At 44.6% G+C, this 27,621-nt stretch overlaps 1 protein-coding gene across 20 annotated transcripts; it reads right to left on the bottom strand.

The window, feature by feature from the left end:
• Nucleotides 1-1,526: 1,526 nt before the first annotated feature.
• On the bottom strand, nt 1,527-24,993 carry LOC143003455 (transducin-like enhancer protein 4). Of its 20 annotated transcripts, none has more exons than XM_076154142.1 (20): nt 24,949-24,993; nt 24,526-24,623; nt 22,611-22,674; nt 22,424-22,468; nt 16,925-16,987; nt 15,081-15,155; nt 14,714-14,915; nt 12,915-12,931; nt 8,627-8,749; nt 8,414-8,467; nt 8,158-8,310; nt 7,604-7,739; nt 6,246-6,433; nt 5,828-5,904; nt 5,471-5,720; nt 4,553-4,800; nt 4,275-4,422; nt 3,581-3,731; nt 2,395-2,471; nt 1,527-2,086 (listed from the first exon to the last, which is right to left on the bottom strand). In XM_076154142.1, the coding sequence occupies exons 1-20, from the start codon at nt 24,991-24,993 to the stop codon at nt 1,979-1,981; spliced, it is 2,322 nt and encodes a 773-aa protein (XP_076010257.1). In that variant the 3' UTR covers nt 1,527-1,978. The 20 variants fall into 20 exon arrangements, with proteins under 20 accessions (XP_076010257.1, XP_076010258.1, XP_076010269.1 ...); XM_076154143.1 differs by having other exon boundaries at nt 14,714-14,912; XM_076154154.1 differs by lacking the exon at nt 15,081-15,155.
• Nucleotides 24,994-27,621: the final 2,628 nt, after the last annotated feature.

The following is a 27,621-nucleotide window of genomic DNA, read 5'->3' as shown; positions in this document are numbered from 1 at the left end:
GTTTACTGTTATTAGGTTGAAGTAAAAGTGATATAGCCATATTCATGGTTGAGGGGGATTTTGGAGGGAAATAAATAAATAAATAAAAGTGTATAGAATGCAGCTGGTAATCAATCATATGCAAGTAATTGTTTTTTTAGCATTTGATTTAGGGCTTTGCTGGGGTCTTGTAGGCTGATTTGTGTATAGATATTGTGTAAAGGTTTGGTTTTGTGAAGGCAGGGTCAAGATGATCGCAGTTAGTGAGCATGTTACTGCAAAAAATGTGTTCATATACGTGGGGGATTGTGGACAATTCAATAGGATGATGGAATGACTTTTAGTGTTGTCGCTGAAATGTATTGAATATGAATGATGTTTCTTCTGTGTAAGTGTCCAGCTGGAATTAGAGATCTGGGGTGGAAGGAAGACACTCTGATTATTGTTAGACCAGTCTGTACATTTCTAGATGCCTTTGTTTGTTTCAAATTGGTATTTTGCTTATGTGTCTGATACCTGTGTGTCATATGGACCTGCTTTTGTCTTATTACAGCATTAGAGGCCAAGAGCAGTGGACAAAGGACAATGGATAGAAATTGGACGGGACATCCTGGCAAGCTGCTTGGATTAATCTGTCACTAGGCAATCAAGTGTATGTTTCATTAACATTTTTTACTAAAAAACACCAAGTTTTAACAACCACTCCCACAGTAGAGTCCAACACGTTTCACCTGGTCGTGTAGTTGAACACCCAGCAGGACAAAAGCAGTCAGAAGTGTAGCAGCATGAAGGCACTGTGTTATCTCTACAAGCCAACACTTAAATAAATCATTTCAAAATCACCAGTCGCTTGTTTTTCAGAGAAATGTTGGTCCAAAGGGATAAAAACACAAAGGTTACACAGGTCTGTGTGATGTCCAACGCCAAATAGGTTTTCTGCAATTGTCAGAGTGAAGCTGGGAGAGACATCTGAACCACAGGACCAGAATGGAGTGCAAAGGTCAGCCAGGAGAGAGGGTAACCAAGGTAATCATGAGCATTTTGCTTGTTTGCCCACACACACGCACACACGCACACACACAGACATGAATGCACACACATCAACTTAAAACTAAAACCAGCCAATATTAGAAATTTTAGTAAACTTCAAGGACAAAAAATGCAGTATTTTAACATTTCCATGCTGGGTGATGCTGTTTGTTTTTATCATGTGGCTCCTGTCTGAGCGACCTGTTCTGTAAAGCTCACATAGGAATGATTGAAATCTCTGAGACAATAGAGATAAGAGCATTATTGATCACCACTGTTACTGATCACAATGACACTAAACTCTAGATCTCTAACATATTAAGCATCCATTTTTTAGATATGGCGGAGTACAAAACCTTCCAATTCCACTGCTAAATGGATTTTAAAAGAATAATTAAAATAATAATACTGATTTTGGAGAGGCAACTTGAAATAAAAAAAAAAAAAGGTATTTATGAACAAATTTATAAGCAAATTCGGTATGACGTAATGATTTACTGCATGTCACAAAGGCAAAAATTAGACAGATTCTCCATGTCAAAAAATAACAGTGCTGCCCTTACAGATTGCATTTTCTTTTAAGAGTTTAACATAAGCAAAACACAAAAATCAATCTTTATGCAAATATCCACAGGTAGTATTTTTCAAAGAGGTGTTACGGGAATGTAATGTGGGCGTGGCTGCGACAACTGATCACAGCTTCCACACCAGGATGGACTGTGAACATTCACTCATTCACTCACAACAACAAAAATCCATTACAAAAAAGAAAAATTCAGTGTTGGCCGTTCAATTTAATCCACGACTGCCAAGAGATCAAAAAGTCACAGTCCAAGAAAAGAAGTAAAGAGTTTGGTTTGTTCCATACAAATCCATTTTATGCAAGTTAAAACTGTACATAGTGAAGAGGACATCGCAAAGTGCCTGGACGGAAGGACGGTCTCGCCGTTTAAAGACTGCACTCCTCCTCCTAATAAATGACCTCGTAAACAGTCGCCTTCTTATCTCCTGAGCCAGTCACAATGTACTTATCGTCTATGGAGATGTCACAGCTCAGCACCGAGGAGGACTCCTTCGACTGCAAGGGGAACAAAAGAGGTATACAAATGTTAAAGTTGTGCTTAGGAGGGGAAAGGGCAAGACGGATAGAAGCTGCGTAACAAACAAGTCTGGTGGAGAAAAATACGATTTGTTTTTGTTTGTTTTTGAGCAGAATTGTTGTAGAAAGTAAAGTGCAGCTTCACATTGAGATCCAACTGCTGTGCATTTTAGGGACTCCCTGCTGAAAATGTGTGTGCCCTTGATGCAATGTCGGAGGATTTGAACACGTTATCCATGGCGACCAAGCTGAGATGTAACTCTAAACTGTGCTGTATGTGCTGTTACCTGGAATATGCTGGCTCCATATGGAGTCCTCCATGCATTCAGCAGATTGTCCTTTCCTGTGCTCACAAACCACTTCCCTGTAGAGGATGGCAAACAACATTCACACCCAATGTGAAAAAGCGTCTCATATGTATTTTATACTGTATTAGTGCAGGTTAAGAGAGATGACTTAAAATGACCATTAAAACATACTTGAGACATTGATTTTATCCGAACTGGTTCTTATGAGAGATGATATAAATATATACACACATATAAAGTTGCAGTGTCTTAATCTTTCTCATAATAAAGGCTGTACCACAACACGAGCAGCACTTATAACCATGGATACTTTAAAGCAGAGTGTGTATCATAACAGGGTCAGCAGCTCATTACATTTTTTTGGTATGTTGGAAAAATCGAAATTCTCAACTGAAGCTTGTGTTTTGATTCTGTTCTTGTTCCTGCCTAACAAATATGGGACAAAACAATATCACCAAATTGTTTATTGTACCAGCTCTATGGCTCTTATACATCATTTATTCAGAGCTGTTAAATCGATCCAATTGATCAATAGTGATTAGTGAACACTCCTTGTTTTTCAACACTTGTAACTAGGTGACATTGTTTGCTGATATAGGTGAAGCAGATTATAACAGCAATGTAAGTCGCTCTTGGTGGTTTGCATGGGCTAAAGTGCGTGTGCGTGTGTGTGTGTGTGTGTGTGTGTGTGTGTGTGTGTGTGTGTGTGTGTGTGTGTGTTTGTGTGTGTGTAAAGTAAAGGACAATAGGGATGAAGAGAGTCTGAAATCTAATCCCAGCTAAACTGGGAGTGGAGAGTCTCAACACCAGCTCATTCTAACCACCGGAGGGCGAATCGATCCAGATCGAGCAGCTAAATGAAGCTTCGGCACCATACAGAGTTTAATACTGACATTAGTGCTATTGTTTCAGAAATTAACTGTAATGAGCTTCTGTGGACATTTCCATTTTTTGTGAAAACGGGTCAGCGTGAGTAAACACTGACATGTTGAAGTCACATTAGAGCCGAAGCTTAAGATATTTCAGAGTCAATGTTCTCCTCACTTTACTGGTGGGTTGACCAACAAGTTAACTTCCTATCGAATTCCTTAAAGACCCCAAGCGCGACACTGTGAAGTCCACCCACATATCAGTCTCTTGTAAATCCAGACGTGTGCTTTCTTACCACAGTGGGCAAATCTGAGCGAGAGCACGCAGCTTTCGTGGAGGTGGAGCTGGTACTTGTCAGGTTTGGTGACATGCAGGACCTCCACGTTGCTGTTCTCCATTCCCACTGCCAGCCACTCGCCTGTTGGACAGTATCCCAGCGAGAAGATCTGCAAGGAAAACACACAGATTCATCAAACTTAAACGCAAAAGTCCAAATCGATGACGTTGTTTTTTTGGTTGTTCTGTGGTTAAGACAGATATTGTTGGATTGCACGAGCACACTATTCGTCCCGTCTGCTCTATGTATCACACACACACTCCCTCCTGTACACACTGTAATGGGCCTGTTCAGGAAAATTGCAGTAATGGCCGAGTATAGCTGCTGCTTTTTTGTAGCCCCCAAATGTTCCAACTCTTACTGTCACTATTAGACTTTGTGTTAAAACGACTGGAGAACAGGACCAAAAACCAGCAAAGCCAGCATCACATTCAATCACTTATCACAACAAACCTATAATAATTATAATGACGATGACGATGATGGTGATTGTTATTACCTTTTTTTGTTAATGTGCAAAAATGTAAATCAAACAATAGTTGATAACATTTAAAAAAAACAATATTGGCACATCTTCTATTTTAATAGTTTAATAGTTAAATGTGATAATCTTTATGAGGTATACTTTATGGTTTGATGCTGCACTGTGTACCTGGGAGGTGAAGTCGTGCTGCTGCAGCTGTCGTCCCTCCCTCAGGTCCCAGGACCGGACCGTGTTGTCCAGGCCGCCAGTCCACAGTTTGGTCCCATCGTTGGAGATGTCGATACAGCTGGCTCCGTCAGTGTGCCCCTGGAACTGCCTGCAGGAAAAACACAGTGGCAAAACCCACACACACTCAAAAGCAATACATACACTCATCTAAACATTGCAGGTGTCTTAGATTCAAATTGAATTTGCTGTTAATGCAGCACATCACACCAAGTTCTTACCTAACCAGAGTCTGGTTGTGAAGGTCCCACACCGCTATGTTTCCATCGGAGCAGCAGGAGAAGCAGACCTTGGAGTCTGGGCTGATGGCCAGAGCGTAACACGCGGGCGCAGAGGAGGTTAGCTCCGCCTTGATGCGTGGAGTGGGTGTGGCCAGATCCCAGATAGACAGAGTGCTGGCCTCGCCCCCCACGATGAGGGTCCGCCCATCCGGGAGCAGTCGACAAGAGCGTATGTAGTTATCTCTGTTCTAAGGTGACAAACACAAGTTACCAAAGGTTAAGAGGAATATTCTGCTTAGACACATAAGTACAACAAACAAAGTAACTTCTGAGCTGAACAGTAACACCTTGATCCGAGAAAAGGGTTTGTAAATGTGCATCATGACTGCCTAACAAACACCAACTGGTACACTGTTACTATTTGGCAATTTCAATATGGATTGTGATCAATAAAAATAGATGCCTGTTTAAATCATTGTTCACCTTAATGGCATCAGCAAGGGTAAGAAATGACTTTATAGTGTGGGAGCCGTTGGAGTGTATTAAATAAATTCCAGTATGTCAAAGGACAAATCACATAAAAGAGTAAACGTATTTATTTGAATCTTTAAAATTTGGTATTTTTCAATGGCATTTTTATTAAAATAGGATGTGATATGGCTATTGATCATACTGCTAACAATCTTACTTGTTAACATTTGTTCTGACTCAGACTGTGGCAGAAACACTGAACTGGTCAGACCTTTCAACAAATCATATAAAGTGGCCTGTAAATTTGGTAAGAAATGCCCCTAAAATTTGCATTTCCCTCACTTTCAATAGACATTTGTCCTTAGCTTCTCAATTCTGACCTTGGAAACGGCGGCAGTTGTTAAATCAAAACGTCTGCAGAAACAAACCAGAGGCTCTTTCACTCACAAGGCAGTCCAGCTGGGATACGGGCGTCTTGTTGCCGGGGTGACTGATGTCCCACACCTTGACACAGCCCTTGCCACCAGTGTAGACGTGGCGTGTGGGGTTGCTGATGGTGACGGCGCACACCACCTCGCCGTGGCTGAGAGTATTGATCTGGCGTGCGTGGCGCGGGATGCCAGGGCCTATCAGGGCATCCGGGGGAAACGGCACCGGCTGCATCTGTCCGTCAGCGCTCACGTGAAAGGAGTAGGCTCTGCACAGAGCGGCGAAGGAGGCAAAAGAAAAGCAGTGAGTGTTTACATGTTTATTCCCTGTTCAGTTTTGGAATGTTCGTTTCAGGACTCAGAGGAGAATGCGTACGGTTTTCCACCAGGAATCCCCGACAGGTTGGGAGGAAGTCCAGGAACACGAATATGGTGGTGAGGATCAAATCCCACCTAGAGAAGAAAGGATGGTACAGTTTGAAAGACATCCAACAGTAGCTAATAGTAGGCTATGTCATGATTGGGGTAAACATTTAAAAAGATCCAATTTGGAAAGTTTTGCAGCATTTTGTCAACTGTCAAAGTAGAGATAATTACGATCAATCATATCAATAATGACTAATAATCATGTGTGGTATCTCTGTGTTCTCAATGCATTAAATCACTTCCAGTACGTGAAAGGACAAATCAGATAACAGATTAACAATATGTATTTGAATCTCTTAAATGTTGACTTAAATAAAAACATCAACATATCCAATATGTATTGATATGGTGTCCATGTGTGTGTTTACCACTTGAGTGCGTCCGTATGCCGCCACAGCAGCAGCGGCCACGGCGCTCATCTGTGGGGAGATGTTATGGAGGCCCGTGTAGGCGGCTCCTACACCGCTCAGCTCTCCATTCATGCCCGGGTGGGGCACCATGCCGAAGGGACCCGGGTACGAGCAGGGCACGGCCAGGGGCGTACGGAGGCCAGGAGCTACCACACACAAACACAAGGTTCAGTTTGTGACATTTTGTGCACAGAGAAGTTAATCATCTTGTTAAATGAACTGTCGCTGTTGAGCTCTTTGTTCCTGTTATCTTCTCCACCTCCTGCTGAAGGGAGGGATTACAGAGTCTTCTTGCCTTTGTGGGCCTGTGAAGCTCTTTGTGCAGTGTATGATATTGGGCTATACAAACAAACGGGTGTGTATGCAATGATATCAATATTAAAGTGAGCATGAAACTGCATCCGGTTTATATTTGGATCCTTCAGAGCTGCAGATTCTTCCGGATGCTTTCGGACGTCCACGGTCATGTTTGGGTTTGTTTACACCGCCGTGCTCGCGGTTACGCTGCACGGTGAACACGGAATGAAGCCATCGGCAATCTCAGGTCGACTGAGTTCAGGACATCGAGCGGTACACAGAACAAAATCAATAGGTTACATATCACTGAGCGTTGATTGAAACGGGCATAAAGGACACAGTTCCAGAAAAGAGATTCTGGGAGTTATTTGATCAAGTTTCCCTCACGCTTCTCTGGGCTTTACACAAGTCTGGAAGGAGACAAATGGTCTGGGTTGATGATGAACCTTCAGCTGTGCAGCCCTCCTGCTGTGTCCTCACTGGAGGAGCAAGCGTCTCTTTGTGATGTTAGCTGACTAACATGGACAGAGAGTGTGTGAGCGCTGCCAGTTTGTGGCGCCACAAAATCGAGTGAAAGAGCTATTTTCACCCTTTTAAAGTAGCTTTTGCGGTGTGTAATGAAAGGAAAGGAAGGAAATAAATGATTGTATATAAAGGTGCTGTGGGTTTATTATTACCAGTGCATCACACACACTCCTGGGTATATGCAGCCTTGTCTCTGCTGTTAGACTATAGAGTGTGTTGCCTTGTATTGCTTGTTTCTCAATGTTGGTAAGCTTAGATGTCTGCCTTCTGCTTTGACTTATGAAGCTCCAGTCTCCTTTTATGGTTTAATTCTCAACCACTATTATTATGATTAAACCTCAGCCAAATGTTACAGCTTTAGGAGGGATAAAAGTATAGAAATTGTTAAATATAGATCAATATGAAGAGCTTTTGCGTTTGGAGTGAAATCTTTTCTCGATAAAATCAAAGGTTGAACACGTCTTTGATTGACTCCGCCTCTCCATTAGTCTCACCCAGGGCCTCCACTCCTGGCAGTTTGGTGGTGGCGGCGGTCCTCAAGCTCGGGGTGGAGGTGCTGCTGGGGGTCGGAGCGTCAGACCGGGACGTGGGGGAGCTGGACTTGGACACGGGCGTCGGCGACTTCTCGTTCTGCACCGCACGAAATCACAGCATGCCAAATCTCAAAACGGGACTGAGCCAAAATGTCTGACTGAACTTCATTAATGGTCCCATATCCACAATGGATTTAATCCTATTTCTATCCTGATACTGATCAATTAGGGATCAGATTAGTTATTTCTTTTTTCTAAGCATTACTAGAAGCATTTCCAAATGTTTACTACATATTTCAAATGTATCAGTTTGAAGATGTACATTTAGTTAATGTTAATTTTCATATTCTTCACCCGCTGTACTGCTTTACTTTAGAACATCTACTGTCCACTGCTTCTTCCCTACAATTAGCACGTCTCATTTTCACACTTTCCTGGGTGCCTAAAAATAAAGAAATACCCCGAGAAATGATGAAAGTGAAGATCAGAGGGCTATTAATACCCAAATGACTCACCAAATTAATCTCTTTGGATTTGGATGATGGTGTGCTGCTGGAGGAGGCGATGGAGGAGGGACTCAGGGGTGCGTCCTTCTTCAGAATGCGACTTTTGTCCAACCCGTTCTCCCGAGGTGAGTGGGCGGGACTCGCGCGGGGAGAAGCTGGGTCCTGTGGCGAGTGCAGACCCAGAATGAAAACAGATTTTAAAAAATGGATTTGCTTTTGTTTTTGGTCACGTGTTTTCACTCAGCGCATGCAGATCTTCTCCTACCTCATTGGAGACATCTACTACCAGGTTGTCATCGCTCTTCTCTGCATCGCTTTCCTGGAGACGACATGAGAAACACATCTATTACAGCAGGGTGACGTGAGAAGGCACCAACACAAAACTTAAACTTAACTTAAGAAGTATTAGCATCACCCTTAGAAAGACAATAAACTCTTAAAATGAAATCCGCTGTTCTTTTACTCTGTTTTCACTCACGTAGCGCGTGGATGCTAACTCCTTATCGTCTGTCTTCTGCTTCTTGTTGTCGGAGGAGTAATCGCTTGAACTCCTGTGTTTCTCTCCAGTCCGGAAACTGGCTGAAGGAGACACAGACGAGCTCTGCAAGAGAGAAGCACAGTGAGATGGACGGGGGGGTTGAATACATATCAGGATAGAATACTTAGGGGTACAGCATGCACAACAATCCAAACTCACTGATGCCCTCAACTTTTTCCACAAAGAGAGCTGAACTTTTAAAACCATTCAACAATCAATCAAAGTTTTATTCGTCAATAATTTACCACAGAAACAGAATTCCATTGTTTTGATCCTTTCCAGAAATTCCCACAAAACACATCAGATGGGCTCAAGAACACAGTTTGAGAACCTCTGTCCTGACCAAAGCCTGTGTCATGCATCTCAGGCCTACAGAGTCAATCGGCTCACTCACAATCTGTCTAACAGCACAATAAACAGTCCGTGTTTATGTGTGTGTTCTGGAAACAGTTTTAGAGCACAGACTGGAGACTGAGAATCTATATCATTATAAACCTCAACACATCTGAAGGATGAAAGAAGCCCTTATTTACATTAAGAACGGTTGTGTGTGTGTGTGTGTGGGGAGGGGGATCTCTTCCACAGCGTGTGTGTGCAGCGCGTCAGCATGATTCTGTGGTTGGGAGGAGCTCAGTCCAGTCATGACTCTGTTATCTTAATCAAACATGGTATCCTTTAAACACCATTACTGAGGCACTAATCCTCTTTGAGGAGCAAAGATCAAAATAAGGTCAAACAAATATTTTCTCTCTCTCTCTCTCTGTCTCTCTCTCTCTCTCTCTTTCTCCCTCTCTCCCTTTCTCTTCTTCTCGCTCTCTCCCTCCCCCCCCTCTCTCTCTCTCATTGGGAAGCGCTCCTTACCCGGCAGACAACAGACAGAGGAGAGAAAAATAAAGCAGGACCTTTAACTCGACCTTTCCGCTAACGCACGCTTGTAACCTTTCCGCTGCCCTTTGCCGTGCTGCAAGTGTTGATGACAAAGAATATGTGGGGGAGGAGTTTGGGGTTTGTTGGTGCGTGCGTGTGTATGTGTGTGTGTGTTTGGTGAGGCAGCACTGGTACCTGTACTCATATATGCAAACATAGCAGCAACGTCAGCATGTGGACAGGTGTGTACACTTGTCTCTTTATGAGTGAGACATCTAATATTAAGTCTATCTCTCTCTTTCTCTCCCTCTTGCTCTCTCTCTCTCTCTCTCTCCCTCTCCAGACTTATTAGATTAATTAGCCGGCAAATTAGCTCTTTCAAAAACATCAAGGCAAATTAATTTCACTGCAGAGACAAATGAAGGCGCCGCCGGCAGTGAACGCATCGTGAGCAAGCAGAACCGCACAACGTGGCAGCCGGAGGATATTCATCTACCAGCACATCACAATTGGATTGGCTGCACACTTCCAAATGGTTCCTGTTTGAATGCAATGGTGAAACCTGTAACGTGATGATGACTTCAATAATCTTCACCATACTTGGACAGCGATGCAAATGCAAGCAAAGTGCAATAGTTCCTAGTTTGGGGTCAAGTAGTTGCTAGTTTAGTTCCAAACCCAGGATAAAGAAAACTCGCCAAAGGGTCAAAAAAGTGACGAAATAACTGATTGGTGTTCATAAAATGTCCCATTGGTGGAAATCAATAAAACATAATTTACTGATTCTTAAACAAAGCAATGTTACAGTATTTCAACACTGTATGAAGCAGAGAGGAATCAAGTCTAATTTGTATTTGTTTTTCTCTATTCTTGCCACTTTTCAGGAGCGAGACAGAGAGAGAGAGCAACAGAGAGAGAGAGAGAGAGAGAGAGAGCAACAGAGAGAGAGAGAGAGAGAGAGAGAGAGAGAGAGAGAGAGAGATGCATCTTCTCTTCAAAACTCCTGCATTTTATGTTGTTAGTCTCTTTTTTCTCCCTCTGACACATAAACAAGGCCCCTGAGGACATTGCAAACCTGTAACTCTGTGTGTGTGTGTGTGTGTGTGTGTGTGTGTGTGTGTGTGTGTGTGTGTGTGTGTGTGTGTGTGTGTGTGTGTGTGTATTCCCTCTAATCCATCACCTCTGATCCTCGCGTTTGGCCCAATTTGTATCTGTTTCTTCTGCCGACACAGCATGGAAAGGCAACCTGCAGGCAGCACGCCCGCCTTACACACAGTGTCCCGACATCAGTGAGGAGAAACCGCTCATTTCCAGTCAATTAAACCACAAAAGCACACAAGGAAGCATCAGCCTGGCCACCAACAAGCTACGGTGTGTGTGTGTGTGTGTGTGTGTGTGTGCTTTCAACAGGTGAGACATTTCAAAGATGCCTTCACAGAGGAATCCATGTGTTTCTCTCAGCCTACACACACACTTTCAACTGTGTTCCAACTCCAGACAAAAAAATCTTTTAATTTAAAAAATATACTCAATAATTTCCACATTCAGACAGAATTCACTCAAGGTTTGATGTTTGACAACTGCAATGCAAAGGAGAAAAGGAAAACACAACAAATTTTGTCAAATGCTTTCTTCCCTTTGGTAAGCTTCCAAATTTGGCAGCATTCAAAAGTCGCAGCTTCATAGTATAAAGTGTGTCTGTGCATCATTTCATTGCATCTGTACTGCAGAAAGTTGATAAATGGATTGAGTGGAAACATTTATATTCCAATTCCAAGCCCTGCAGTGAATGCATCCCCTCAATTTCCTTTTTGAATGACGGGAATCGATCGCGTCACCAAAGAGTCAATAACGTCGGCAACAATTGTCTTCATGCCATCCTGAAACGATACAGGCCTTAGAGGGTGCAGTCCTTGAACGCAGCACGCCTGGATAATTGACTGTCTGTATTGGCAGTGATAAGTGTGTGTGTGCGCGCCCACACCCCACACCTTTGTCGGTGTGTGAGGTTCCGACGCCAAGGACATTAAGGCACAGATGTTCATGCAATGCACACACACTGTACCCCGTGGACTGTTGCCAAGGCAACTGTAGACTACTGACAAGGGGCTTATTGGTTTCATGAAGTGACTGTTGGCCGACATGTCAAAGAGCAGCCCTGCGTGTGTGTGTGTGTGTGTATGTGTGTGCGTGTGTGTTCTTGCAGTGCACTAATGAAAGGCATTCATCATTGTGTTCTTTCTATCCTTAAAAATGATTTCTGACGACCTTGTGCACACACACACACACACACACACACACACACACACACACACACACACACACACACACACACATACACACGCACAAGCGCGCACACACACAGATACAGTCACAGGCTGCTAATCGCTCCCATCATGGTGCATAAAGCTGTGTGTGGAGGAGGATATGCGACATGGGGGGCAGGAGATAACATATTAAACATTCCTCCTGTCTCCACCTACTCTAAAGCACCAGAGAACACAGGCCACTAAACTGGCGTGTGTGTGTGCATGTGTGTGTGTGAGCAGATGACAGGTTCACCAGTTGGGCTGCTGGAATGAAGAAATGCTAATGTGCTCATTGAGTATTCAACAAACCAAATGTTTGCCTTGGGAAAAAGCTCTGCTTAAGGGACTAATTACTACAAGCGTTTCTCTCTCTCTCTCTCCCTCTTTCTCTCGCTCTCTCTCTCTCCCTCTCTCTCTCTGCTCCCTCCTTTTCTTCACCAACAGCCTCCTGCTCTTCACTTTGCTCGGCTGTAGTTTCTCCTTGTTTCCCCTCTTCTGTTTCGATCACAATGATTCAGTTTGTTGCAGTGAATACAGGAGAATAGAGAAATGACTTAAGCCTCACAGCATATTGATGTTTTAAGGACGACTTAAATCCTGAAACATTCCCCATTCAATTAAGCTTGTTATTGAATCATATCAGCATAAAGCTTTTCTGAACATTGAAGGCATGTTGGATAGCATTCTATATGTTCGGCTTTTACGTCTATTTATAGCTGTTACTATTGCACAATGGTCCTGGAGGAGGAAACTGATTTGCATATGGATGAACTGACAATGAAAGGCAACGTTTTATGGCTTTACTTCACTTAAAATATGCAGAGATAATCAACCAGCGACATCGAATCAACAACTCAACTCCTCTGTCGGACTCATTTTCACACTACTTTTCTTTTACTATATTATAATATATACCTCTGAGGTCAAAAGCCCATTTAAGACCATAGAAAGATGCAAATGTAAAATGTAAAATGTAAAATGTAAAAGTCAGAGAGAGCAGATTCAGTAAGTACAAAGGAAGGAAGGAAGAATGGAAGGAAGCGGTGACTTACCTTGACTGAGTCTCTGTCTGAGGAGGCAGAGGGGGAAAGAGAAAAAGGATATTTTACCTGAACAACAAGCACAAGAAAACATGGGTGTAATAATACACTCTCACACACACACACACGCACACACAAAATAAGACTTTTCCTTTAAACCCTCAGCAACAAACAGAGAGACAAAGAGGAACAAAGCCTTGGTGGATTTCCTTTCCTTTTTGGTTCATTTGTATAATTGGGATACTGCAAAGAAATCAAAAAGTCACATTGCTACTTGAGCCCTAAAATTCTATCCAGCGCAGAATATTTCCCAATGTAACAGAAAAGTTTAATGGAGCCTGGACGCAGATATCGATCCAGATGTGGCAGACGCCATTCAAACACAGACCGGGACAGGGATCGCATGTGTGGTGAAGCGAGACGTCAGAAACAGCGAGAAATGTGTAATTATGCACAAATACACCCCTGAAACACGACCGATGGATTTGTATCTACTACAAATTAACTTGTTTTAAGAGTCCCCCCCCCCCCCCCCCCACAAAAGTGTCACTTTGTTGTATAGCCCAGTAATCAACACCAAGTCTTATTTTAAGTCTAAGATCAAATTCCTGAAAGTGCAGCAACAATTCTGGTAATTAGTTTATTTAAAAACCATACAACTTGAAGGCTGGATGATGATTTGTTAAGAAGTTACTGCGTTAGTTTGAAAGTAAGTTTGTTTTTGAGTGATGTCACCTAATTAGCATTTAACACCTGGGATGACGCCACACTTTAACATGGATTTGGCTACATGTCACATTAGCACTAACATTAGCCTTAGCACGTGAATCCTGTGATCATCAGAGGAAAGAAAATATGTATTACTGTACGTATTTATTGCCTTTTTTAGATTTTCCAAAAATGGAGCTAGATTTGGACAAACTATTACCCTGTCCACACACACACACGCACACACAAAGAGGAACACAGAGCATTGTTATTGATTCTACAGCCTAATTGGGGGAAGTATTAGCTAACGCAGCAGCTACTAGTTTTACTACAGGACGAGGTTAACTGCTCAACTGCACGGTAAAGAAGCATCACAACAAAGCAGGAAAAGTAATGAAAGACTATCATCGCTCACACACACACAAACACACAAACACATTCTCTGAGTACTTTAATCAACTGCTTGAGTTCTAAATCTGAATTAGGGTCATTCTGTCCACAGAAACTCAAAGGCAGCATCATGTTTGAGTATCAGTCCCTCCAGTCTAAGTGGATTAATGACGCATCATTATTTTTTATTGCTGATGTTCGTTAACAATGAAGCATCACCGAATACAAAGACTGATATGGCTCTGAGTCAACATTCATGACTGAATTAGTTTGGGACTGTCAGATAAGTGCGCTTCTCACCCGTGTGGCTTATTATTTTGATTATTATTATTATTATTATTTTGGTTGTTATTATTGTATTTTCTCAGACATAACATTTGTTATTGACAAATCAATATGTCAATACTCATAATAGTCATTTATCTGACTTTAAAGTGGAGTGGGATGAGACGAGAGTGAGAGAAGAACACACACACACACACACACACACACACACACACACACACACACTGAAATACACTGAAATCTATGTGATGCATCATTCCAAGACTTAACTGTAATTCCAGCATCATATAAGATGATCAACATGCTGACTCAAACCTTTGACACTGTGATGTGACAGATGCAGCTTACACATGGACACAGTAATTACACACATACGCACGCACACACACACATACAGACACACACATAAAGCAGCGGCCGGCCTCTACCTCTGTGGTGTTCATTGCTGTTGTCATGGTGTTTCCTCTCGTCTTTGAGTGGCAGCTGGTGGCTGAGCACCGAGGATAAAGCCAGCAGGCTGGCTGTGCTTGCTCCGGGGGGCAGTGGGGGCTGAAGGCCCGCTGGGTGCGGCGTGAGTGGGATGGGGATGGCGTGTCCGTGGGAGAGGTGCTGAGCTTGGAGCTGCTGCTGCTGAAACATAGGATAATGATAAATCCTCCATTTTGTTGTGAAATTAATAACCTCCAGAAACACTGGCCAAATGCGTGTGTGTGTGTGTGTGTGTGTGTGTGTGTGTGTGTGTGTGTGTGTGCGTGTGTGTGTGTGTGTTTGTGTGTGTGTGATCAGAACACCCACTCCAATGATGGCATTGAGTTCAGCCATTGTCACTTGCTTGGCCCTCTCCACTGCCTGTACCACCTGCTGCTGATGCTGAGAGAGAGAGAGAGAGAGAGAGAGATTCATACATTTTTTTACATACACGCACTCACAATGCTCCTGTAAAACAGAGCACATTAGCAAATGTTGATGTTGGAGAAACTGGAAGTGAGAGCTGTCTCGTCTTTGTGCAGCACAGCGTGGAAACTGATTTACTAACTAACTAGACCTCATCATCCAAAGGGTATGCAGAGAGACAGACAGAGAGACAGACAGCGAGACAGGCAGAGAGACAGACGGGTTCAGACAGTGTGAGAGAGCAGTGAGATCCATCCAGGGGCGCAAAACATCAAAGTCGGCCAGAGATGAAAGAGCTTATCAGGTGTGGAAATGAACCTGACCACCAAGTTCAGCTACACTGCAACACACTGAGTCTAAACCTGTCTGACACACGAACACACACACACACACACACCGAATCCCAAGGTCTCAAGGATATAAGCAAATAGTTTTCAAGCATCGTTATTCATTCCACAGTTTAGTGGTAAGAAACTGTTTATATATTTACTTGCTGTAGATGCTCAAATGATTCATGTAGGAAATTAACATACGTTCGTGTAGGAAAGCATCTTCATGACAAATATCATAACATAGAGAGATCTTGCGGTTTGACCAACAGCCCTGATTGGTCTTATTTACGATCCTTCACTAACCTTGAGTACAGCGCCTTCTTCTATTGCTACTAAAACTACAAAACCCCAGTATGATCATGTACGTTTAAGCATTCTGTATATGTAGTATAAGCATATCAACTGAGAAAACACATCTTCAGCGTCAAAATGTATCAAAATAACAAAACAATTAGCTCACACACATAGACGGAGTGATTTGTAGTGCAATATTAATAGAACTGTGTAGTTTACATTTGAATATACACACAAACACCCATGCAGCGAGCGGCACTGAGCATGAAAACAAAGCAGTGAGAGCCGCTTCCCCTCTGTGGGCCTCAGAGCTGCAGAGCTGCTACACAGACTAATGCCATTATTCCTAATCCACTTTAAACCCTCCTAATCCATGGCTAATCTGGAGGAGAGCTTTGGAGTCCACAATCACTCTCGCTGTTCCCACCTTTACACACACACACACACAAACACACACACACACACACTCCTCCAGAGGAAAGGAGTTATCAGCCACACACACACACACACACACACACACACACACACACACACACACACACACACACACACACACACACAGAGACATGCAAAGATTCCAATACAGTATGACAACAAAGTTCTCACGTCTACTATATGCATAACATTTACAGGGCAATCCAACACAATATGTGCATGCAGGTGGACACACACACACACACTCACAAATCTAACTAAAGCCCCGTGCTTCTGCATACGTATGTTAGTGGGAGACATTTAATAAGTTCAGAGCGTATCTCCCCATCCTGAGCAGGAAGGATTAGCACAGGATAATCTCTGTGTTTTTGTATGCAGTGTGTGTGTGTGTGCGTGTGTGTGTGTGTTCGTGTGTGTGTGTGTGTGTTCCTGTGTGTGTGTGTGTGTGTGTGTGTGTGTGTGTGTGTGTGTGTGTGTGTGTGTGTGTGTCTGTCTGTATGCACAATCGTGTGCATGTGTGTGTGTGTTTGGGAGGCACCACAATCCACCACACACGTCTTTACTCCTTTCATGCTCCTGCTTGTCTTCCACCACTTCTCTCTCTCTCTCTCTCTCTCTCTCTCTCTCTCTCTCTCTCTCTCTCTCTCTCTTCTTAAGTCACACTCGGAGGCGTTAGCGTCTTACCTCTTGAGAGAGGAAGGGGATGACTTGGGCGCAGATTGCGTTGAGCCGCTTGACAATCTCCGCCTGCAAGACAGCAAGGTGGGTGCAGAGAACACAATCAGCACAGGAGACAGCCGGCCCACAACTGCAAACACACACTCATCTCTTTCTGTTCAATTGATTTCATAATCAAGTCCATTTTCACAAAAACAAACATCCAGGTAGTATTATAGCATCAAATGGAGCTGGAGGTCAGGGTTCACAGGGAGTGACTCAAAGAACATATGAACTCCAAATGGAAAGACCCCAGTTGGGTTCTTACTGTTCGTCAACCAATCCAGTGTGTCGCCAAGCACCAGCTGACACATTTTTCTTTGGGATGATGAGAGATGAGATGGGGATTACACCAGACCATGTTTTACCACCAGAAGGCGCCTGTGTGTGTGTGTGTGTGTGTGTGTGTGTGTGTGTGTCTGTGTGTGTGTGTGTGTGTGTGCACGTGCGCGTGCACGCGTGTGTGTGTGTGTGTGTGACAGCACATTTTCTAGCTCCTACTCATCTAGTGACGAGTTATTTAAGCTTCGTCTAAGCAGATGACGTGAGCTGTACTAAGGACACATAGCAGCAGCTCAGGCGACGCGATGAGAGCTGCAGAAGAAGAGCTGCAGGAACCACATGGATGGACACGGGCCCTTCAAACTACAAACCTCTTCAGACAAACACAGTCACTCCCAGGTGAAATGAACATCGTCATGATGAAACCGAGTCGTGACTTTGATGCCTTTTGTCCACGAAATGCCAAAGTATTTGTGTTTTGTCGCCAAAATAAAAAGTGCAACTGTTATTTCAGTCGCTAGTGTAAATAGTGTTCCTTTTCAATTTTGAGAAGAAGAAAGTCTTGTCTAAACATTTCTAAGGACCAAATACAAACGGCTTTGTCATTTCGTTTACAAAGTGGCTCGCAGAACACAAAAACCTCTTCCCACATTCAAGGACTTCCTTTGTTTCCGATCCTTTCAGATAGCACATCATCAGTAATCAATACAAGGATGACAAGTGCATTTGCAAGAAATGCCCCGTGTGAGCGCCGAGGTATCAGAGCCAGAGTGTGTGTGTCAAGTACGGAAGGCTGTGGAGCCACACACGCTCCGCTCCACTGGACCTTGAGAAACACACCAGTCTTTTCTCTGTCGCACTCGTCGGCTCATGTCCTTACCTATGAGGAACACACACACTCCCCCCCCCCCTCCCCACACACACACACGCTCCCATACACACACACAGCCTAAAACACTGACATTTTCATTTTATATTTAATGTTTATCCGGGGGAAGACTCTCTGTGTACACATGCCCTTTTTCGGCGCGGTTCTGTTCCACAATCGTACTCCGTTGGCTCATCCACACCTGGGGGCTGACCGCTGTAACCCCTTGCAAATTATTAGCTCCATCCAAGCAGTTAGTTAGGGTTGAAGTGCCTTGCTCAAGGGCACTTAAATTATCGCTTTCTATAATAGAGAGACGGCCTGCTTGATTTGCATCATCCGTGAGGCTGAGCAGTTGCAGATGTAAAATGTATCAAGGCCCTGAAATGGACCTACAGCCTACAACCTGCTAAGGGAAACGGCACATTTTGAAGGTTCTGTATCAGTCGTAAATGTGTTTGATTCTACGAAGCAACCTTCACAGTTGTTGTGTTTTGTTCTGGTGACTTGATGATCAGATAAACAACAACGGCATCGAACGAGCGCAGGAACCGGTGAGCAACACACCCAATTTCTGATGACATTTTAGATCAATGAAGACAATCAAACACAGTGAGGAAGAGTGTGCCAGTCTGTCCAACACGCCCGTTCACACAACAACAACCAAAGGAAAAGCAGCCAATGATTTTTTTTCCTGCAAAACTGCCCTTTTATCTTCACAAAAACCGCCACAACCTGTTTCTGTCCTGAACGTCTCTCAGGTTCTCTCAGGGTTAGGAACTCAAACCAGGTCAAGCCACAGAGGTTGTTACTAGATTAAAGGACTTGGGGTCAAATAAAAGCCGGGTAACCTCAGAGGCGACGTCGTCTGTGCTGGATTGACCTCTGACCCTGCGTCTGGGCCCGCCAAAGAAACATTCCACCTATTCGACACTCGGTTAGCACAAGCGAAGAGATGAAGATGCACGAACGGAACTCATTGTTGTTGTTGTAACTTTGTCCGTGCACCTTTCCTATTGGTGGAAAAGAGATGGTGTGATCTGCCTGACAACAACATCAGGTGTAAAGGTAAATGTTTGTACTCTTGATTCATTAATTCAAAAGGTTAAGGATTCATCATTTCCCCCGGGAGCACCTGCATGTATTCTTCATGTGTGAGGCCTCAGGGTGACGTGATGCTGAAGGGAGACGGTTCCTATAACGGCTGCTGCTTTTCCAGGGGTGTGGCTCCAAGCCGACACGAACAACAAACACCCAATTAGTTCAATTTGGTGCCCTGGATTCTCTCTCTGCGACTTCATATGTGACGATGTATGACATAGAGACCAATGTCCTTAAGCCCTCTGATAGCATGACAGTGATTCAACCTTTATGCAAATTCAGATTTTACCTTTGCTGCCCGTTGGGGAAACACCTCACAGGGGGATTGATGCATAGTTTATGAGCAATGAGAGCCAAACAAACAAAGAGACCTAACCTACAGCAACCTTTCATCAGCTACGCATCCATGGGAAAGCACATACGTGTACTGGCTGCTTAATCCACATAGGAAAGGTGAGGAAACACAGAGATGAAACTTCCTGCAATCATTTATCGCTGAAGATGTTGCAATAACAAAACAATGCCACCCGAATATATTTCTCCGTCACTCTAACTCTTAACAGCAAAGAAATTAGATCAGGCCGGAGCCCTGGAGTCAGATTGAGCCAGATAGAAGATCAAATGTCCGTCTCCCCTGTGGAGCTTTGTAAGCACCGCATCAGCACCACTTTTCACCACCAGCTAATATATCTAATGGACCCGCTCAATGAAGGCTGTATTCCCTTGTGTGTGTGCGTGTGCGTGTGCGTGTGTGTGTGTGTGTGTGTGTGTTTGTGTGTGTGTGTGTGAAAGACAGCTAGATATGATCATTTTACCTCTTTAAGTTTATTCGATACATGAGCTTAAACTGAAACCTCTTCCAGGCAACATATTCTAAGTGCTCCTCATATCAGCGTATCACCGGCGTGCACACTGATGTTCACTGGACATGTTCATTGTCTGAAAGTTGACATTTCCAGAGAAGATGAGTCCATATATTTATATTTATAGGCCTTGTACGCTCAATTATCTGAAGAACTCCCAGCTCAATTCTGATTAGAGCTCAACTTCTGTTACATGTTTACGTCCAGGTGTGACATTTCAAAACAGACACGCCCACAAAACCAGGTTGGCGCGAGGCAGCCTAGAAAATGGTTTGTTTTCACCCAGTGGGCATGGCACTGCTGATCGTTTGGAGAATTAAACCATTGCAAAGGTTTCAAAACACACACAGAAGCCTCAGATGCTATACCCTCAGAATTTTCACAAAATGAAGACTTTGGTGGTTTATTGTTATTTGTTATTTGTCATACACACACACACACATTTCCACATCCATCAAGGCGAAACGAGCTGTCAGACGGTCGTTGGAGACGCCGCCAGGGTTCAGTATTAAAACGTGGCCTTACTTCTTCCTTTCATCACTCGCTCCTCCCTCCTCCGCTCCCTTTGTCCCCCCCTCCACCCCCTCCACCCCCTCTGTCCTCTCTGCCCGTCTCTCACTGGCTTTACTCCTCTTTCAGCCGCGCTAATTTGCAATTGATTACCTGTCCGCTCGCAGATCAGCTCCATGCTCTAACCCTTGTAGCGCCCCTCTTGCATCCACCACCGCTCCCCACCCCACACACACACACACACACACACACACACACACACACACACACACACACACATACACACTCACACCCATCTTCTGCCTATGAGTCAATTTCTCTTTAACGAGCTTTGGTACATTTCACTCCCCGGGCACTAGAGCCCCTCTGTGTAAATAAAACAGAGAGCGAAGCCAGAAATCAATGGGCCTATTACCCCCAGAAAATGCTAAACAAGCAATATTAGCAATTCGCTTGGTAGAAGAACCCGGCTGTCTTAATGGGACTGTAGCATGACACACACACACAAACACCCCCCACACACACACACAATCCACCATCTATCCACTCAAAGAGCCACATACACGTTAGTCCTATCCGTCAAAACACACATTAACACACGTTTGTTCACACAGCATGCATCTCCTCTCCATCTCCTTCCCACACACACACACACGCCACACACACACGCAGACAGACTGCTGGCAGACATTTAGGATTCACTCTCCAATACGCTTTCCTGACAGAAATCATTTGGCACCACAGAGAGCCATTTTCTCTGTTTTGTTTTTTTTCTCCGCTGCCATATGAACAAATATACACACACGCACGCATACACACACACACACACACACGTACAAACACACAAACAGCAGCAGACAGCAGAATTTATAGTAGACACCCCATATTTCATCAGACAAGTCTGATTAGTGTGCCAGTACAACGCTGCATGCACATTCACACACAGAAACAAACACACTCCTCAAACACAAAAACCGAATAAAGACCAACATACACCTCTAAGCAAATGTCTACAAAATATGATCACATACACACAAACACACAGACACACACACTAAATATACAAGCATGGCGTTCAAACTGACAGACAGAATTGCACACAAGCATTTGCACAAGAGCAAACACACAATTAAGTAAATAGGTACAGTATGCCTGCCTACACTCACACACACACACACACACACACACACACACTCGCAAGACAAAGGCCAAGCATTTATCACTTTCTCCCACACTTGAACAAACACGGAGGCGCACACACACACACACACACTGCACACATCATTTCTCTGGAAATGAATGTGGAGCTGGTTAGCTGTGGCCCATTTCACTTGGCAGCTGATGTGTGCTTAACACAGACGTTTATGCTAATGACCTCCCGTGTTTAAAAGCGGCAGCGGCGGCGGCGGCGGCGTTGGCAATGTAAAGCTTCGCTACAGGCAAAAAACCCAGTCAGACGCTTCCTGTTCAATTACACAGACAAAACCATTATCGGCGTGTGGCGTTGGGACTCTGACATTTCCTCTGATAACAAAAACATGCTCAAATAACACATTTCAGTCTGTTCATAAACATGTTAAATACCACACGTGGATGTTTCCTGCTGTTTTCATCATTATTATGTTTATGGGACGACAGCTGAGTTATTCGTTTGATAGCTTTGGCTCGATCAATCATCTCCAAGTTCACTGCTGTTTGCCAACACACACACATATTCACAGCGTCAAGTGTAAAAGTCACAAAATTCCCGTCAAGGCTTCACGTCTCATATCTACACCGCAGCTTTCACAAGTTCCTTCATCAAAATATGAATTTTGAAAAAATGAAAGTGTGTTTTCCGACCTGTTTGTGCATCTCAATGTTGAGTCCGTACGACATTTCGTAGTACTGAAAAACAAAGATCAAAGCAAGGTCAAGCATGTGTCCTCACTGTTGCACACACACACACACACACACACACACACAAACACACACACAAACACACACGAACACACACTCGCTCGTACACTAATGGATAAACCAGACTCACCATGACATAGTGTCTCTGCATCTCTGTTTTCTCACTGGCCAGTTTCTCACACTCCAATTTCAGACTGCGGGCAGAAGGAAAATTTTGTGTTACTTGCATGTAGTGATCACACACAGACACACACACACACACACACACATACACACATACACACATATGAAAAACAGCAAAAAACATAATTTATATATGCATGAATCATGATTCTCTCACATTTTTCAGGTGGAACAACTGGAACAGAAACGCCACTGTGATCTGACGACGTCCTGCCACTGAAATTTGCATTTCTGAATTTAAGAAGCAACAAAGACTAAAGATCACAGCACTTTCTCCCTACAGACGCACACATTTACTTACTTACTCAGCAGGTACAGGCGCAGTAATTAACAGATCAATAGGCGACCAGACACACCTCATCATATATTCTTACAGTGTGAGTGGATTCCTTAAATGCACCATCAACAAAAAGGAAACCATATAGGCTCCATTTTACGGCTGTGGTTACACAAAAAGCTCTTTAAATGTCATCCGTGCCTGTAAATACACTTCAGCCTCTGTGAATCTGTGTCGGGGGGGGAAAGCAGCGTTCCCAAATCAGTGGAAAGTGGGTAAATCTGTGGAAAACGATGAGCCAGTTTTTAAAAGGGGTCCGATAAAATAACACTGACAGGACAAAATGTGGTTTTAGGTTTATATTTATATTAAACTGTAACCTTAGAATCAGCCCATAATGGATATTGGTGCTATATGATAAAATGTTGTATCTCCAAAAGAGTCGTTTTCAGAATGTGAGAGCACTGATTTAAGCTTGATGATGATGAGGATGAAGACGATGAAGATGATGATGAAGATGATGATGATGATGATGATGATGATGATGATGATGATGATAATGCATATCAGCCATTACCCATTGGGTCATGAGGGTTCGGCCAATTCTCCCTGATGCCTTTAACCTGAAGAATCCCTAAAGCTGAAGGCAGTTTTGCGTTCCCTGGCGATATGTCAACGTCATTAAGCTTCACTTTGCACATATTTCAAACACGGCTGCGACTGTTTCTTACGTTCCCAGCGTTATTCTGCAAAAAGCTTTTTCTATGGATGGGTAATTGTTTTCTACTCTATAAATGTCAAAGGATAATGACAAATGCCCATCACAGGTTCCCCGAGCTCAATGTGACATTTTCAAATTGCTTATTTAGTCCCACTAACAATCGAAACAAACCCAAGAGTGGCAAGCTTATAGTGAAATGAGAAAGCACTGAATCCTCATCCTTCCCTCGGTGTTATCAATGAATGTCTGCTACGTGTGCTGGATAAACCATGAGAACCATTCTTACTTCAATGAATCTGATGTGTGAGACAGGATGCAAAGATTTGATCCAAGCTTTACTCTCATAAATAGCATAATAAAGAACATGAATGGTTCGTCAATGCCTATAACAAACATATACTCTTAGACAAATCCCATCCCTCTCTGTCCCAGGCATGTCTGCAGTTATAGGCTCACATTGGATCCGAGCACTTGACATTGAAGCCCAGTTCAGCCCAGGATTGGACCATAATTACCAGGTGCAAGTCCAGAGGTGGGCAATTATTATGCATTGGTATCATGCTTGTGGTTGTGGCCCCGAGAAATGTATTTCACACTTCATCATGTCGGGCAGAAGGTATTTCACACCACTTGAACTCAGGGACGTGCGTACAGAGGCTGATGGGGTTTTACCTGCAGTTAGTCGCCAATGATCCATGGACCTGAGACAAACACTCAACTACCAGATCACACACAGTGCAAGAGTGTGTCAGCATGTGGAGATCCATCCCTCCATCCATCCATCCATCCATCTATCCCTCTCTCTATTGCATCATTCATTTCCCCCAAATTGTACATGACCCAGACAGTTTGAGTCCCAGTTACCTGTGATACTGGGCTTGCAGGAACTGGAACTCCTCCTTGATCCGGTCACAGGACTCGGTGACGGTGAACTTGAACGGCTGTCCCGGCTGATGGGGGACCTTTGAGACCGCATCAGTCCAGAACCAAAGAGAGAAGAGAAGAGAACCGAGCGATCAAAGTTCAGCGTCACGACACACATACACAAACACACACAGAGGCAAGACTGTAGATGACAATGGGCCTCTGTCTCCACACACACACACACACACACTCATACACACACACACAGCTGCAGCGGATTGACAATGAGCGCGATTGTCTGCTCGAGCGCGCAGCGGCACGGAAACTTGCTCCACACTGATTACGCACCAAGATTACGCGGCTGTTTTGACACACTGATGCCGCCGCCGCCGCCGCCGCCGCTGCTGCTGCTGCTCCACTTACCGGGTGCCGAGCCGGCGGGTACATCTTGCTCAGATCGCGAATCATTAAGATGTATCGCAAAGTTCATCCAACCCCCGAAAACGAAAGCGAGCAAGCGGGGAGGGGAAGCGATGGTGTGTGGTCTGTTTCTGGTGCGTAAAGGTCAGACAGAGGCCGGTGAGCGGGTTATGTGCAGGGTCCATTCACTCCGGAGACATCCATGGACTTTACGCACGGCTTCCTTCTTCACACACACACTATTTCAAAAAAAGTCCCTTCAGTGAGAGAATCACAGCAGGACTTGGTTCAGTCGCAGTCTCTCCCTCCGGTGTGAGTTCTTCTGTGAAATGTTTCGAATCCCGTGTTCTAATAAACACGTCGCTTTAGTGTTGATTTCCCTCGTCAAACATCTGCAACTGTCACATCTGGATCTTGTATGCGTTCGTCCGCCGCGTCCCGGTCGTGTTCATTCATTTCCCAGCCTCGGATAAACGTTCACATCCCGGCACCGACACCCTCCCGGACTGTGGCAGCCTGCCGCGATCGAGCCCCCCCAAAAAAAATTCAAGACGCCACCGGTCTTGTCGGAGGCAATTACATATTCATAACAATTATAACTGCTCCTGTCGCGGCGTCGGGACGTGTAGTTTCATTCATATTAGTGGATAATCAGCGCTACAGATGCGCGCTTAGAGGAAAGAACTACAACTTCCCTGCGCCTCCGCGGAGGATCCCAGCCAATGACGCGCTGGTTTGGAGGAGGAGCAGCCATTAAAATCAGCGCCAATGGCTGCGGGTCGACGTTACACTCCGCGTCTCATCCGCACGCCGCTCACACACACGCGGGCCAATCAGCTCCAAAGCGATGCCAAGAACCCACGTGGGGTGTAAAAGAGAGAGACATGTCACAGGGACTCATAGGCGAAGTATCTGTTGACTCTTTTACATACATGTCCATGCAAAGGTGAACATATAACCCTAAACTGGCATACGTCACCAGATTATTCCTTACATTTCTGCTAAAAAATGAAAACAGGGGCTGGTTGTTGTGGTTACTGCACCTCTGCTCACCTGGACTGCAGGATGTAAAATCAAACAGGTGGCATTCAAATAATGTCAATACTTCACGGACAGAGTTCAAACGGGAAAGAAGCCTCAGGTTGTTTGTATCTGTTGATTAAAACAAATTCCTCCCTCCAGTTGTCATCAAGCTTTACCCTCAATTTGGGCACAAATTCGTCGGAAATCTCACTCTCGCATGTTAAATTGCTTGATTGTCGGTAATTTCTTTCGCAGCCGTCAAAAGCCGACAGCAATCATGGCGTCTGTCGTCTGAACGTATATCAATCACTGCCTCCCTCTCTGTTACACACTCCTGCACAAAGACACGTGCCAGTTTAATGTGACAGTGTGAAAACTGCATACCAGCATAGATTTGCCTCTGTGTGTGTGTGTGTGTGTGTGCTGCTGGGTCGTTGCTTTGCCTAATCACTGCGTTTGGTTATTTAGCCTCACTAATGAACTGTGTCCAAAACCTCAATCATCTCCTGCTGTATCAGACTTTACATTTCTCTCTCTTGTCATCGCCTCTTATAGTACAGATCCAATCCCTCGCCCTGTGTGTGTGTGTGTGTGTGTGTATGTATGTGTGTGTGTGTGAATTGTGCCGAAACCGTTGTGCTCCTTTTATATTCCCTCACACTCGAGCATACACAATATAACAACATATCAATCCCCATCTCGCCGTCTCCACGTCCATCTGTCCGCCTCTGTCCCTCTGTCTTTCCTGCTGTCCCTCCATCCACCTCTCTCTCGCTCTCTCGCTCGCCTTCCCTCTCGCTCATATATACATTGGATTGTGCACACATACACACCGGCTCAGCCATTCAAATACACATCTCTATCTGGCGCACATACAAACTAATATCTTAGGTAAGCACAGGGTCTAAAGTGACCTGCTGTCGTGAATCCACTAAGGCTGGGGAAAGGTAATATCGCGCCCTCCCTCCTTTCCCCTCCAAGGCTTGAGCCGTGATGCAGGCGAGCAAGAGGGGGGGGGGGGAGCAGGGGAAGGTGCGGAGGTGAGGGGGGGGGGGGGGGGGGGGGGGGGGGGGCAGGTGAGGAGGAATAAACAGATTTATTTGCCTGCGCCCCTCTCTGATTATTTTGCCCCTGCCTTTTGTTCCAGACCTTATGAAACCCAAATGTCAAGTGAGGCGAGGGCCTCATATCAAGCCCTGTCAATCACGGCCCTCTGCGCACCTGAAGCCCCGACGCCGGATTATTGGCTTCAACACGAGGGCTGCCTTTTCCGCCCGCCGCCGCCGCCACGCCGCAGACGATTCAACAGCCCAGGTTCTTTCTTTTTTTTTCTCTTTCTTTTTTTCTAAAGAGGAACTTCATTTGGCAGCTGATGCGCGGGAGATTGCACAGGGGCGGATTTTGAGGGCGGATGGGCTGGAGGCTGGATGTGTGTGTACGTGGGGGGGTGGGGGAGGGGGTGCGGGGTGGGGGGGCAGAGTGGCTTATCCAGGGAGGGGAGGATTAAGGGGGAGGGGGGTGGGAGGTTTGACATGGGCTGTGATGGGGTGCGGGAGGCGAGGAAACCCGGCCTTAACATCTTGCTCGGCGCTCTGATCCTGACTCGCTATCAGCACCTGTACATATGTCACTTAATCTGGCTGCAGCTCTTCT

Source organism: Genypterus blacodes, unplaced genomic scaffold (genome assembly GCF_046128005.1).
Source record: "Genypterus blacodes isolate CSIRO-AG114 ecotype Tasmania unplaced genomic scaffold, CSIRO-AGI_Gbla_v1 ptg000061l_1, whole genome shotgun sequence".
Classification (NCBI taxonomy): Eukaryota; Metazoa; Chordata; class Actinopteri; order Ophidiiformes; family Ophidiidae; genus Genypterus; species Genypterus blacodes.
This window is presented reverse-complemented; position numbering and strand designations above follow the sequence as displayed.

Excerpts from the sequence above, each read along its gene's own strand:
- LOC143003455 (XM_076154142.1), bottom strand. The coding sequence starts at position 24,993 with ATGATTCGCGATCTGAGCAAGATGTACCCGCCGGCTCGGCACCCG. Across the intron at positions 15,156-16,924 it reads TCCCCTTCCTCTCTCAAGAG|CATCAGCAGCAGGTGGTACA; the intron begins GTAAGACGCTAA and ends TCTCTCTCTCAG. Across the intron at positions 7,740-8,157 it reads AATCCAAAGAGATTAATTTG|AACGAGAAGTCGCCGACGCC; the intron begins GTGAGTCATTTG and ends CGTGCGGTGCAG.